The sequence below is a fragment of the Oratosquilla oratoria genome, chromosome 3 (genome assembly GCF_046742065.1).
Source record: "Oratosquilla oratoria isolate Oo_2021 chromosome 3, ASM4674206v1, whole genome shotgun sequence".
Taxonomy (NCBI): Eukaryota; Metazoa; Arthropoda; class Malacostraca; order Stomatopoda; family Squillidae; genus Oratosquilla; species Oratosquilla oratoria.
Genome location: NC_134779.1, coordinates 67,276,301 through 67,288,800, shown reverse-complemented (window position 1 = coordinate 67,288,800; position 12,500 = coordinate 67,276,301). Strand labels below are relative to the sequence as shown.

General features: G+C 41.7%; 3 protein-coding genes across 4 annotated transcripts in view; 1 reads left to right on the top strand and 2 right to left on the bottom strand.

The window, feature by feature from the left end:
- Nucleotides 1-12,500, bottom strand: part of LOC143023734 (single insulin-like growth factor-binding domain protein-2) — a 190,555-nt gene that overhangs the window by 139,135 nt on the left and 38,920 nt on the right. The window lies entirely within an intron of this gene.
- Nucleotides 1-12,500, top strand: part of LOC143023613 (venom protein 302-like) — a 63,319-nt gene that overhangs the window by 33,497 nt on the left and 17,322 nt on the right. The gene's annotated exons all lie outside the window — the stretch shown is intronic.
- Nucleotides 11,273-12,500, bottom strand: part of LOC143023757 (single insulin-like growth factor-binding domain protein-2) — a 14,434-nt gene continuing 13,206 nt past the window's right edge. The window contains exon 3 of the mRNA XM_076182372.1: nucleotides 11,273-12,126. Within this exon, the coding sequence (XP_076038487.1) occupies nucleotides 11,995-12,126 (132 nt within the window). The 3' untranslated portion in view covers nucleotides 11,273-11,994. The remainder of the gene's footprint in view (nucleotides 12,127-12,500) is intronic.

The window sequence follows — 12,500 nt, the reverse complement described above, 5'->3', positions numbered from 1 at the left end:
TTTTTTTAATAACCAATAGTTTCAGCTCTCACTATAGGGTCACTAAGTCTATTCCATTCGTTGACCACTCTATTAGTAAATCAGTTCTTGCCTATTTCCTTCTTAAATCTAAGTTTGTCCAATTTAAGTTCATTACTGCAAGTCCTGTTCTGTTGTCTAAATATGATGACCTTGTTTGCGTACCCTTGTAAAATCATTTGATCCACTTGAGCACCTCTATTAGATCACCCCGCACTCTACGTCTTTCCAGAAAATGTAAATTAAAGTGCGTAAGCTCGTCCTAGTAAGGTAAATTTCTGAACCCTTGCACCATTTTGGTCATTTTCCTCTGTATTGATTCTAGTGAACCCATTCTATAGGACGGAGACCAAAACTGTACCGCATATAGTTTGATAATAACCTCTGCATTTGTATTTGTAATAGTCCTAGCATTGAAACCTAATGCTCTGTTAGCTCTATACCTTGCGCTAATGCACTGTTTTCTGGATTTAAGGGCAAGACTCATTAGAACTCCCAAGTCTCTCTCGCACTCAGTTTCCTCTAAATAAGTGTTATCTAAGCTATACTTGTTTTCTGTGTTGTGTAAATCTACGTTTAACACGCTGCATTTTGAGATATTGAAGTCCATTTGCCATTTAACTGACCATGTGAACAATTTATTAAGACCCTGCTGCAGAATGAGCGTCTTCTCCTGACCTAATTAGGTGTCCTATTCTAGTGTCATCCGCAAACTTACCAACATCACTATTAATCCCATTGTCCAAGTCGTTTAAGTACACAATGGACAATAAGGGACCGAAACCAAGCCCTGTGGAACTCCACTAGAAACACTCCCCCATTTGGATTTTACACCGTTTACAGTGACCCACTGCTTTCAGTCACTGATCCAAGCTCTAATATATTCAAACATTTTTCCTCCCATGCCATGGACTTGACTTTATTTAGTAGTTTCTGGTGGGGCACCATGTCGAACGCTTTGCTAAAGGCAAGGTAAATAACTTTGTAACTATTATTATTATTTGACGCCTTGAAGAAGTTAGTGTAAAAAAAAAATGAGAAAAGATTTGTTAGTCGCATCCCTTATTCTTTCCTCCGAATCTATCATGACATCCTCGTCGTTTTTAATTGGGCATATTTTTTCCTTATTTTTTGTTTGTAAATATTAAAGAAGTCCTTTGGGTTGGATCTCGCTTGTCTGGCAACTTTAATTTCATGGTTGCTTTTCGCTGTGCGCATGTTCTTTTTAACCAGTCTTATACTTAGACTTTAGGTGTATTTCCTCGTTTTTAATTCTAAAGCCCTCTTTTTATTCCGATTTCGATTTTCGGCCTATCCGCCATCCATTTGGGAGTATTAGTGCTGGACCTTACTGTTTTGAGGGGAATAGTTTATTTTGCACATTCAAAATCGAAACTGTTAGGTTACTGTACATTGCATGCAGATTGTTGACTGTGCTATTTACCTCACGCTTGTGAGAGACCTGACCCAAAGAAACGCATCTCACCCTCCGGGACCCGACACCTGACTGCGCCAATGACGTCCGGACTAACCGTTTACCTTACCTTGTCATAGTCCTCTGGGTTGGTCTTGTAAGTGACCAATTGCCCTAAACACTTTCTCATTTCATCAACATTGGCTCTCCTGAAATTAGCAACTAGAACGTTATTCGTATGATTTGATTTTTCCATATAATATTAAACCTTATTTCTTGATCGCTAGAGCTTAGACCATCTCCTACTTTTATGTTCCATGACCACAATGTGCTTGTACTGAGACGACCTGCGAATTTCTTGAATCAGGAGAATCATTGGTCTTCTCTGCAACGACGTTACCAAAACTGAATGGAATCTTTTAGCGCCATATAAGGAAAACTGTAAGACAAATTACGTATCCACAACGAAGTAGTAAACCTAGGCAGTTTTCACCTCCTTCCCAAGATGCCATCGAGTTCAGTATGCAGGACTGGACTAACCACACATGATACATTCTTTGTACCTCATATCGGTGGCTTGACTCATCTGTAATCAGAATATTACTAAATTTGCTAGGTTGGATCAGAAAAGTGAAAATCCTCAGGGTTCCATTCTTGGGTCACTTCTTTTCAGTGTATGCATCAATGAGAAAGACCATGGGCCCAAATCTAACTCTAAACTATGCGGAATAACGATCTCTCAGATCAGCTGGAAATAAAAAAAATCTAGATTAACTAGAGCAATGGTCGGAAGTGTGGTTCAGATGAAAATTATTTTGAATTGGGTTACAACTTATCTGGAAAAAAAAAATCAAAGCGGAGAGTAAAAAGGATTTTGTCTCTCCGCCAGAGAATATGAGATTCTAGGAGAGGACGCTCTATCTTCTAACTTCAAAAGTTCTCCTTTCCTCAATCAACTGTATGACTCATTAGCCCGTCCATATTTGGAATATGTTGGTTCAGTGTGAAGCAAAAAGCTCATAAAATTAAGTCTAGTCATTTCCATAATGAATACTAACCAGACGTGAAATAATGATTTTAGACTGCCAAGACGTATATTTAACCTTGAGGTAGGTAGGAACAACATCACCAACTGTCTAGTTAATGTATGACCCCCCCCCCCGCAGAGACAATTTGACGTACATCGGTTCAAAGATGTGAGGTTCACTTGTTCCATGAAAACATCAAAGCAACGTGTTGAGATGTCTGTCTGGGCGGGCTAGGGCGCCGTTACTTGCGGCGAAGGTCGAGGGGAAAGCGGTTCGAATTCTGACCCCGTTGAAGTTGAACCAAGGGTATGGTTCATTAAATTCCAACCTACAATGCCCTCTGTGAGGGGGCATCGTCCTAGCCTTCCGATAGGGGGTGTTTGTGACGTTAAACCTTATCATCATCATTTCTTTGTTCGATTTGATTTTTTCTTTTTTATGAGCCGGAAGCTCTCCATCTGACAATCTGTATTGTTGTCACTCCATTGTGATCATCACAAAGGTAATTCATTATCACTGTTTAAGGGATGACCAAACGTAACTGTACAGCGGCGAAATGCAGCGTCATAACTAAACTCGGCCCACACGTGGAGTAGAACGAATTATATGAAATATTCTAGAGGAAATAACCAGCGACCTCCAAACTAGGAACAGCAAGGCGCGTCGATGAGCTGGAGTGACAGACCGATGCCTCAAAGGTCGATCTAATAGGATGTGACGATACAAAGGAGAGGTTAGACATGGTACCTGACTGTATAGATTACCTGAGTTGGCTACGTGAATGACAATAACTACTACCCAAGCACTTGTTCAAGTAACGCGATTGAACTATTTCTCTACACTAGAACTCGTATTAAGTCCAGGATTACTAATCTCTACTTGTTTAATCCAACAGTTACATGCGTAGAGTCCCCGAATCTTCTGAATTAATCCTGAATAAAATCGCTTGGCGTCACCCAGAACAAATGTGCAGGTCATCAATAATAGCGAAAATATTATGAACGAAACCATTGTCATCGAATTTCTTACCAATTTACTTTTTATATTTTGAAATGTGATTCCATAATTTCATTCGTGATTCACAGCATGGTTTCTCCAAAGGTAAGTCATGCGTGACTAATCTTCTATCCTTTTACACTAAGGTATATAAGGCGTCAGACAACAATGAAAATTACGATGTTATTTACCTTGACTTTAGCAAAGCGGTCGACAAAGTGCCACACCAGAGACTACTAAATAAAATCAAAGCCCATGGCATAGGAGGAAAAGTGTTAGAATGGATTAGAGCTTGGATTAGTAACAGAAAACAGCGGGTCACCATAAATGGAATAAAATCTAGGTGGGGCAATGTTACTAGCGGGGTCCCCCAGGGCTCGGTTTTGGGTCCCTTATTGTTCATTATGTATATAAACGACTTAGACGATGGGTTAAATAGTGATGTTAGTAAGTTTGCGGACGACACTAAAATAGGACGCCTAATTAGGTCAGGAGAAGACGCCCAGATTCTGCAGGATGATCTTAATAAACTGTTAACATGGTCGGTGAAATGGCAAATGAACTTCAATATCTCTAAGTGTAGCGTGTTAAACGTAGGGCTACACAACCCCAAAAATAGATACAACTTAGATGACACGTTTTTAGAAAAATCTGAGTGCGAGAGGGACTTGGGAGTTCTGGTGAGTCCGGACCTTAAAACCAGGAAGCAGTGCATTAGCGCCAGAAATAAAGCAAACAGAAAATTAGGCTTCATTGCTAGGACGGTAACAAATAGAAGTGCAGAGGTAATTATTAAACTCTATCTAGCGATAGTTAGACCCATCCTTGACTATGCGGTACAGTTTTGGTCCCCGTCCTACAAAATGGACATAAATTCACTAGAATCAGTACAGAGAAGAATGACCAAAATGATACAAGGACTCGGAAATTTGCCTTACGAAGAGAGGCTTAGGCACCTAAACTTACACTCTCTGGAAAGACGCAGAGTGCGGGGTGATCTAATAGAAGTGTTCAAGTGGATCAAAGGCTATAACAAGGGTGATGCAAACAAGGTCATCATAATAAAACAACAGGGCAGGACTCTCAGTAATGGGTATAAACTGGACAAGTTTAGATTTAAGAAGGAAATAGGCAAGAATTGGTTTACAAATAGGGTGGTCGATGAATGGAATAAACTTAGTAACCACGTAGTAAGCGCTGAAACTATCAGTTGTTTTAGAAAACGATTAGACAACTTTATGGATGGGGACGACAGGTGGTGATGGATACGGAGCTGCCTAGTGTAGGCCTTATGGTCTTTTGCAGTCTCCTTTATTTCTTATGTTCTTATGTTCTTATTCTGTCCACATTCCATCATCAGACTGAATGAAATATATGGCGTGATATTAAAAAAGAAAATGTAGTCGAACAAAAATTTATTGACTATGCCACAAAGTTCAAAAGAAGGGTGATTAATTATGATTAAATATTTCACCGTATTTATGCATCCCGTAAGCAAATTTGGAGTGATTTTTGGAGGACCGATCTCCTCGCCGCTCAATAAATATCCTGTTGTGTTGAACGCCCTAACGATTTGAAGAGGGATTTCACAATGTCACTGGGGAACAGTAGTTATAGAGGACCTACAGATTTTCAATGCCACAGGATATTCAAGGGGCCACAATGTACTCGAAATGCCCACAGAGAACTGTCGGTCCTGCAGGGATCCCGGAGCGTCTATGGCGTCCTGGAATGTTTCAGAGTAAAGGAAGTTTGTGCCAGGGGAAACACGTATGGTTGAAAGGGATCAGAGAGTAACAGGGAGACCCACGAGGTAATTACAGAGCCACAGGGAATTTTCATTGTAGTAGGAGAACCAGCAGTGCCATGAAGGACCTACAGTGCCACAGAGAAACTGGAATGTCACCAGAGACTCATAGTTTCACAAAGAGGGAAGCACTCACATTATCACAGAAGACCTTCCACGCCACAGAGAATTCACAGTCCCCCAAAACTTTGTCTTCTTTGGCACCGCACATTACTTATTCATTTAATGCGGATATTTCAGACTACTCCATTTAGCCCATTGTCTCCCCATTGGTAGTAAAGGGGTTAAGGGCTCGACCTAGGATTCCCAATTGGACAGGTAATCAGACCCATGACATGGCGAAGGCCAAGTCGAAATTCTCGAAAGGAAAAGTGATTCCTGTTTACTGTGGAGGATATTGCTGTGGCTGGGTACCACGGTGGGGAGTTGAGGCTTGCCTCGGTTGACGGTCGGGGCCCACCGTGGCGTGACTGTTCGAACCCTCGCCGTGACGCAGAGCTTAGAAGAGGCATCCACTCTGAGTAATGGCCCCCGACCGCTGTTCACTTCAGGACCTGAGGTGACTTGGGCATCACTGTGTGTGTGTGGTGCATCAGCTTCCTCCGGGTATCGTCACTGTTGTGGCATACCGTCAACACCGTCTCCTGCGTTCATGTATAACCACTTCCAGACCACCAATAAAACTGAGGTTCGAGCAGTTACCAGGTCCGCAAACTATGAAAAGTGTGATTGATTAATAGTACGGGTTCCCCACTTTGAAGCACGCACGTGCGCGCATTCATTGTCTTATATGCGTACTAGACGCGACGCAAGGTTCATTCCGTAGTTAGTAGTCTCAGGCTCAGCGCCAATAGCCTCGCAAGGACCATGGGACCTCGGGTCGCGGTCTTGGATCTGGTCCTCCTGGTCTTCCTCTTCGTGGTGACGGAGAGTTGAGTGAATGTCTGTCTAAAAGAACTTCTCTTTCATTTACCTTTGATTTGCACCGAGCCATTTCAGTATACCAAAATTTTCCTGGTTAGATAGATTGACTTGTCGCATTGTCCTATTGATACACGAGGGAACATGGTGTGTTTTCCACTGGCTAAGGAATACGCAGACGACTTCAAGATCTTCACAGACGGATCGGTACTCAGTAACGGCAGAACAGGAGCAGGACTGTTCTTCGTGACCACGCGAGAGCCCTTCGAAGTGAAGCTCCCGCCCACCACCATCCTAACTGCCGAACTCGTCGCCATCAGAGAAGCTTTGAATAAAGTCAAAACTCTCCCCCGTTCCCCAACGCAAATAGTCATCCTATCGGACTCCCAGTCCAGCCTAAATGTAATACAGAGTGAGTACTGCAAAACAAGACCGGAAATCCTCAAGGAAATACTAATCCTTTCAGAAGAAATCGCACGACGCGGACTCCGTCTTCGTTTCCAGTGGGTGCCCTCCCATGTAGGCATCCATGGAAATGAGATGGCCAACCGAGCCGCCAAACGAGGGGCCCTAACCTCTGAAGAGGATTGCATCTCGCTCTGCTTTTCAACAAGTGATGCCAACAAAAAAATTGACCAAGCAACATGGGAGCTCTGGTCAGAGGAATATGACGGGACTGCCGCTACCCGAGGCTGGCCCATCAAGACATGCAATAAGGGGACCCTCTGGACCCACCCTCATCCACTTCCAACCCACATTCTTCACCTCATCTCAAGAATTCGTGTCAACCACTGGAGAACCTGCTATCTGAAGACCGTCTGTGCCTGCGGGACGGAGCTGGTCTCTTTCCTCCACTGCTTATTCCTATGCCCCATCCTTTGTAACCACTTCCAACCGCTGCTGAACCTCCTTGGGAAGAGCCCCCCAAGAATGTTATATTCAATCACCGACCACCAAAACATCATCATGGCAGCCCACCTAATCTCCACCTCACCAGTTGGACACTTATTATAGCGCCACTGGCGCATCGACATCTACTAGATGTAGACACACAGCTCATATTGAGAAATTAAAAGACAGTCCCTAAATCGGATCCCTCCGCTGGGACTAATTCTTAAAAAAAAAAAAAAAAAAAAAAAAAACAGGGATCGTGTGAGAATCAACACAGCGCTCCTAGAGGTCGGACGTCTCTGCACTCCAGCTCTCTCGACAAACGCCCAGGAATCTTCGCCGCATCGGTCTGTCACTCCTCCAGCTCAACGACGCGCCTTGCTGTTCCTACTTTGGAGGTCGCTGGTTATTTCCTCTAGAATATTTCATATAATTCGTTCTACTCCACGTGTGGGTGGGATCGCTAGATCCCACGAGTTTAGTTATGACGCTGCATTTCGCCGCTGTATAGTTACGTAATACTGAATGACCTTTGTGATCTTACAATGGAGTGACAACAATAAAGATTGTCGGATGAAGAGCTTCCGGCTCATAACAAAAATAAAATAATCAAATCGAACAAAGAAATGATGATGATATAGCTTATCGTCACAAACTCCCCCTATCGGAAGGCTAGGACGATGCCCCTCACAGAGGGCTTTGTAGCGTGGAACTTAATGAACCATGCCCTTGGTTCAACTTCGCCGGTGTCAGAATTCGAACCGCCATCCCCTCGACCTTTGCCGGAAGTAACGACGCCCTAGCCCGCTCAGACAGACATCTCAACACGTTGCTTTGATGTTTTCATGGAGCAAGTGTACGTCGCATTGCCTCTGCGGGAGTGGGTGGGGGTGATTTTATACATTAACTAGCCAGTTGGTGATGTTGTTTCTACTTACCTCAAGGTTAAATATACGTCTTGACAGTCTAAAACCATTATTTCACGTCTGGTTAGTATTTATTATGGAAATGACTAGATTTAATTTGATGAGGTTTTTGCTTCAATCTGAACCAACATATCGTCAGCCTCATAAAAAAAAGTGCCTAAGTCATTTGTCCAACTTTTCAGGTAATCGAAAAAAATAGCTTTTCTATTTTATTAATATACGTAATGCTCTTCCTAACGTAATTTTAACCTACTCAGACGCTAAATAAAACATTGGGAATTGTACCACAAGCAGCAATAAAAGATTGATTTAGAAAAAAAAAAATCCAGAAATTGACGAAAAATGACTTAGGCAATTTTTTTTTCTTTTTTTTTATGGACGGACTAATGAGTGATACAGTTGATTGATGAGAGCAGAAATTTTGTAGTTAGAAGATCGAGCTTCCTCTCCTAGAATCTCACATTCTCTGGCGGAGAGACAAAATCCTTTTTACTCTACGCTTTGATTTTTTTTCCAGATAAGTTGTAACCCTATTCAAAATAATTTTCATCTGAACCACACTTCCGACCATTGCTCTAGTTACTCTAGATTTTTATTTTATTTCCAGCTGATCTGAGAGATCGTTATTCCGCACAGTTTAGAGTTAGATTTGGGCCCACGGTCTTTTTCATTGATGCATACACTGAAAAGAAGTGACCCAAGAATGGAACCCTGAGGATTTTCACTCTACTCTTCTTTTCCAGTTAGTAGTTTCACCTTTGAAAACAAGTCGCTGTCTACGACAGTTGAACGAGTTTCTGATCCAACCTAGCAAATTTAGTAATATTCTGATTACAGATGTATCAAGCCACCGTTATGAGGTACAAAGAATGTATCATGTGTGGTTAGTCTTGGGAAGGAGGTGAAAACTGCCTAGATTAACTACTTCGTTGTGGGTACGTAATTTGTCTTACAGTTTTCCTTATATGGCGCCAAACGATTTCATTCAGTTTTGGTAACGTCTTTGCAGAGAAGACCAATGATTCTCCTGATTCAAGAAATTCGCAGGTCGTCGCAGTACAAGCACATTGTGATCATGGAAGACTTTAACTATAAAAATATTGACTTGGAAAGTTTACTAGATCATGAAGTGCTTTTTTATTTTTAGATGTGATACAAGATAATTTCCTAAAACAAATGATGACCGATCCTACGAGGGGAGAGAATACTCTGGACTTACTATTAACAAAAAATGAGAGTCTAACGAGAAACATAAAAGTAGGAGATGGTCTAAGCTCTAGCGATCAAGAAATAAGGTTTAATATTATATGGCAAAATCAAATCATACGAATAACGTTCTAGTTGCTAATTTCAGGAGAGCCAATGTTGATGAAATGAGAAAGTGTTTAGGGCAATTGGTCACTTACGAGACCAACCTAGAGGACTATGACAGGGTAAGGTAAACGGTCAGCCCGGACGTCATTGGCGCAGTCAGGTGTCGGGTCCCGGAGGGTGAGATGCGTTCCTTTGGGTCAGGTCACTCAAAAGCGTTAGGTAAATAGCAAGGTCAACAATCTGCATGCAATGTACAGTAACCTAACAGTTTCGATTTTGAACGCGCAAAATAAACTATTCCCCTCAAAACAGTAAGGTCCAGTACTAATACTCCCAAATGGATGACGGATAGGCTGAAAATCGAAATTGGAATAAAAAGAGGGCTTTATAGCAGAATTAAAAACGGAGAAATACACAGAAGGTCTAAATATAAGACTGGTTAAAAAGAACATGCGCACAGCGAAACGTAACTATGAAATTAAAGTTGCCAGACAAGCGAGATCCAGCCCAAAGGACTTCTTTAATTTTTACAGAACGAAAAAATAAGGAAAAAATATGCCCAATTAAAAACGACGAAGATGTCATGATAGATTCGGAGGAAAAAATAAGGGATGCGACTAACAAATCTTTTCTCATGGTGTTTACAAAGGAGAGGTTAGATATGGCAGGAGATCTACCCGAAGTCACGAACCTGGCAGGAGGCAGTGCCGAGGTTAAGACTCGGCATGAGGAGTAGTTAAGATCAAGGCCCTAATTGTATATAATCTTCGTACCTCAATAAAACCAACAGAGTCCAGAGACTTTAACTCACCCTCAAACCATCACTACATGTAGCAAAACACATTTGTTTTGTTACACTGGTGGGCAGTGGTGTTCCCACGCCAAATCCGAAGAGAGGCCCGATTAAAATCGCCGTCCTCAGCCGCTCAAGCCACGCTTACAACGTAGCAAAAACACATTTGTTTTGTTGCAGAGAGCTCAAAGAGTGTAAATTTGAAATCTGAGACCAGTTAACGGAAATATTTAATAAATCGATTGGCACTGGTTTTGTACCTATTGCTTGGGGCAGGCAAACGTTATTCTTGTTTTCAAAAAGGGAGATACATCGTTTATATGAAACTACAGTCCAATCAGTTTGACATCACTTATCGGGAAAATGCTTGACTCAATAATAGCTAATAGAATAAAAAATCATATCGAGAGACTGATTCGTGATTCACAGCATGGATTCTCCATCGATGAGTCACGTATAACTAATCTTCTCTCTTTTTACACTAACGCTTTCAAGGTGTCAGATAATAATAATAGTTACAATATTATTTACCTTGACTTTAGCAAAGCGTTCGACATGGTGCCCCAGCAGAAACTACTAAATAAAGTCAAGTCCATGGCATGGGAGGAAAAATGTTTGAATATATTAGAGCTTCTAGTGGAGTTCCACAGGGCTTGGTTTCGGTCCCTTATTGTCCATTGTGTACTTAAACGACTTGGACAATGGGATTAATAGTGATGTTGGTAAGTTTGCGGATGACACTAAAATAGGACATCTAATTGGGTCAGGAGAAGACGATTAGTCTGCAGGAGGGTCTTAACGAATTGTTCACATGGTCGGTTAAATGACAAATGGACTTCAATATCTCAAAATGCAGCGTGTTAAACGTAGATTTACACAACACAGAAAGCAAGTATAGCTTAGATAACACTTATTTAGAGGAAACTGAGTGCGAGAGAGACTTGGGAGTTCTAATGAGTCCTGCCTTAAATACAGGAAACAGTGCATTAGCGCAAGTAATAGAGCTAACAGAGCATTAGGTTTCAATGCTAGGACTATTACAAATAAAAATACAGAGGTAATTATCAAGCTCTATATGCAGTACAGTTTTGGTCTCCGTCCTATACAATGGACATTAATTCACTAGAATCAGTACAGAGGAGAATGACCAAAATGATTTATGGGTTCAGAAATTTACCTTACGAGGACAGCCTCAAGCACCTTAACTGACACTATCTGGAAAGACACAAAGTGCGGGGTGATCTAATAGAGATGTTCAAGTGGATCAAGTGATTTTACAAGGTTACGCAAACAAGGTCATCATATTAAGACAACAGAACGAGACTCGCAGTAATGAACTTAAATTGGACAAATCTAGATTTAAGAAGGAAATAGGCAAGAACTGGTTTACTAATAGGGTGGTCAACGAGTGGAGTAAACTTAGTGACCCTGTAGTGAGAGCTGAAACTATTGGTTGGTAAAAAAAAAAAAAAGACAACTTTAAAGGTGGGGTGACAAATGGTAATGGGCATGGAACTGCCTAGTGTAGGCCCTGTGGTCTCGTGCACTCTCCCTCATTATTATGCTCTTGATAAGTGAAGGTTGGGGAAACGAAAAAAAAAATATTATTTTCACTTTATTTGATTATACAAAGTACACATGTATACATGCAGAGATTGTTCTTAGACAGGAAGTAAAAAGAATAATACTGTAGATGATCAGGCATGAGACATAATTATAATAGCCTACACTAAAAGACAAATATTATATGTAAAAAAAAAAAAAAAAAAAAAAAAAAAACTTGTGTCTTCCCAACTTCACCAAAAACGGTAGACGGTTAACCGTTTACCACCGAGTTGGGGGTTCCGTTTACCACCGAGTTGGGGTTCCCTGCTAGTTGCAACGTGTCAATGGAAAGAGGCTTTGGGCTTCCTCACCCAGATGCAGAAACCTTCACTCTTCACTCGCTGAAGGCAGCGGAACCCTATGCCGCACCTGCCGCGAACGAACCAAGGCCCCCCGCACTCCTCGCCTGGGCCCTGTGGGTAAAGGGGAATAATAAAATCGTCTCCCGGGAGCCAGAACATATGTAAAAATCTACCAAAACAAGCACCATGTGAGGACGGAGCCTTCATTAGCACGAGTTTCACTTGTTCAAATTTGATCAAGTGCCCTTTACTCGATCAAGCTGTAACAACCGAAATACCGCACTGATAGAGGCTCCATCCTCATAGGGTGTTTATTTTGATACAGCTGTCGGCAACTGCCAGTTTCATACAAATATACAAGACATGAATAGTGGTGACCGGGTTCTTTGAAGTGGTCTTGGACCTTTCGCTTTGCAAAGGGGCCTTTCCTTCGGTTGAGTAAAATCGCCTGGTGGTAGCCAGAAAAATGTACAAGTCGTCAATGG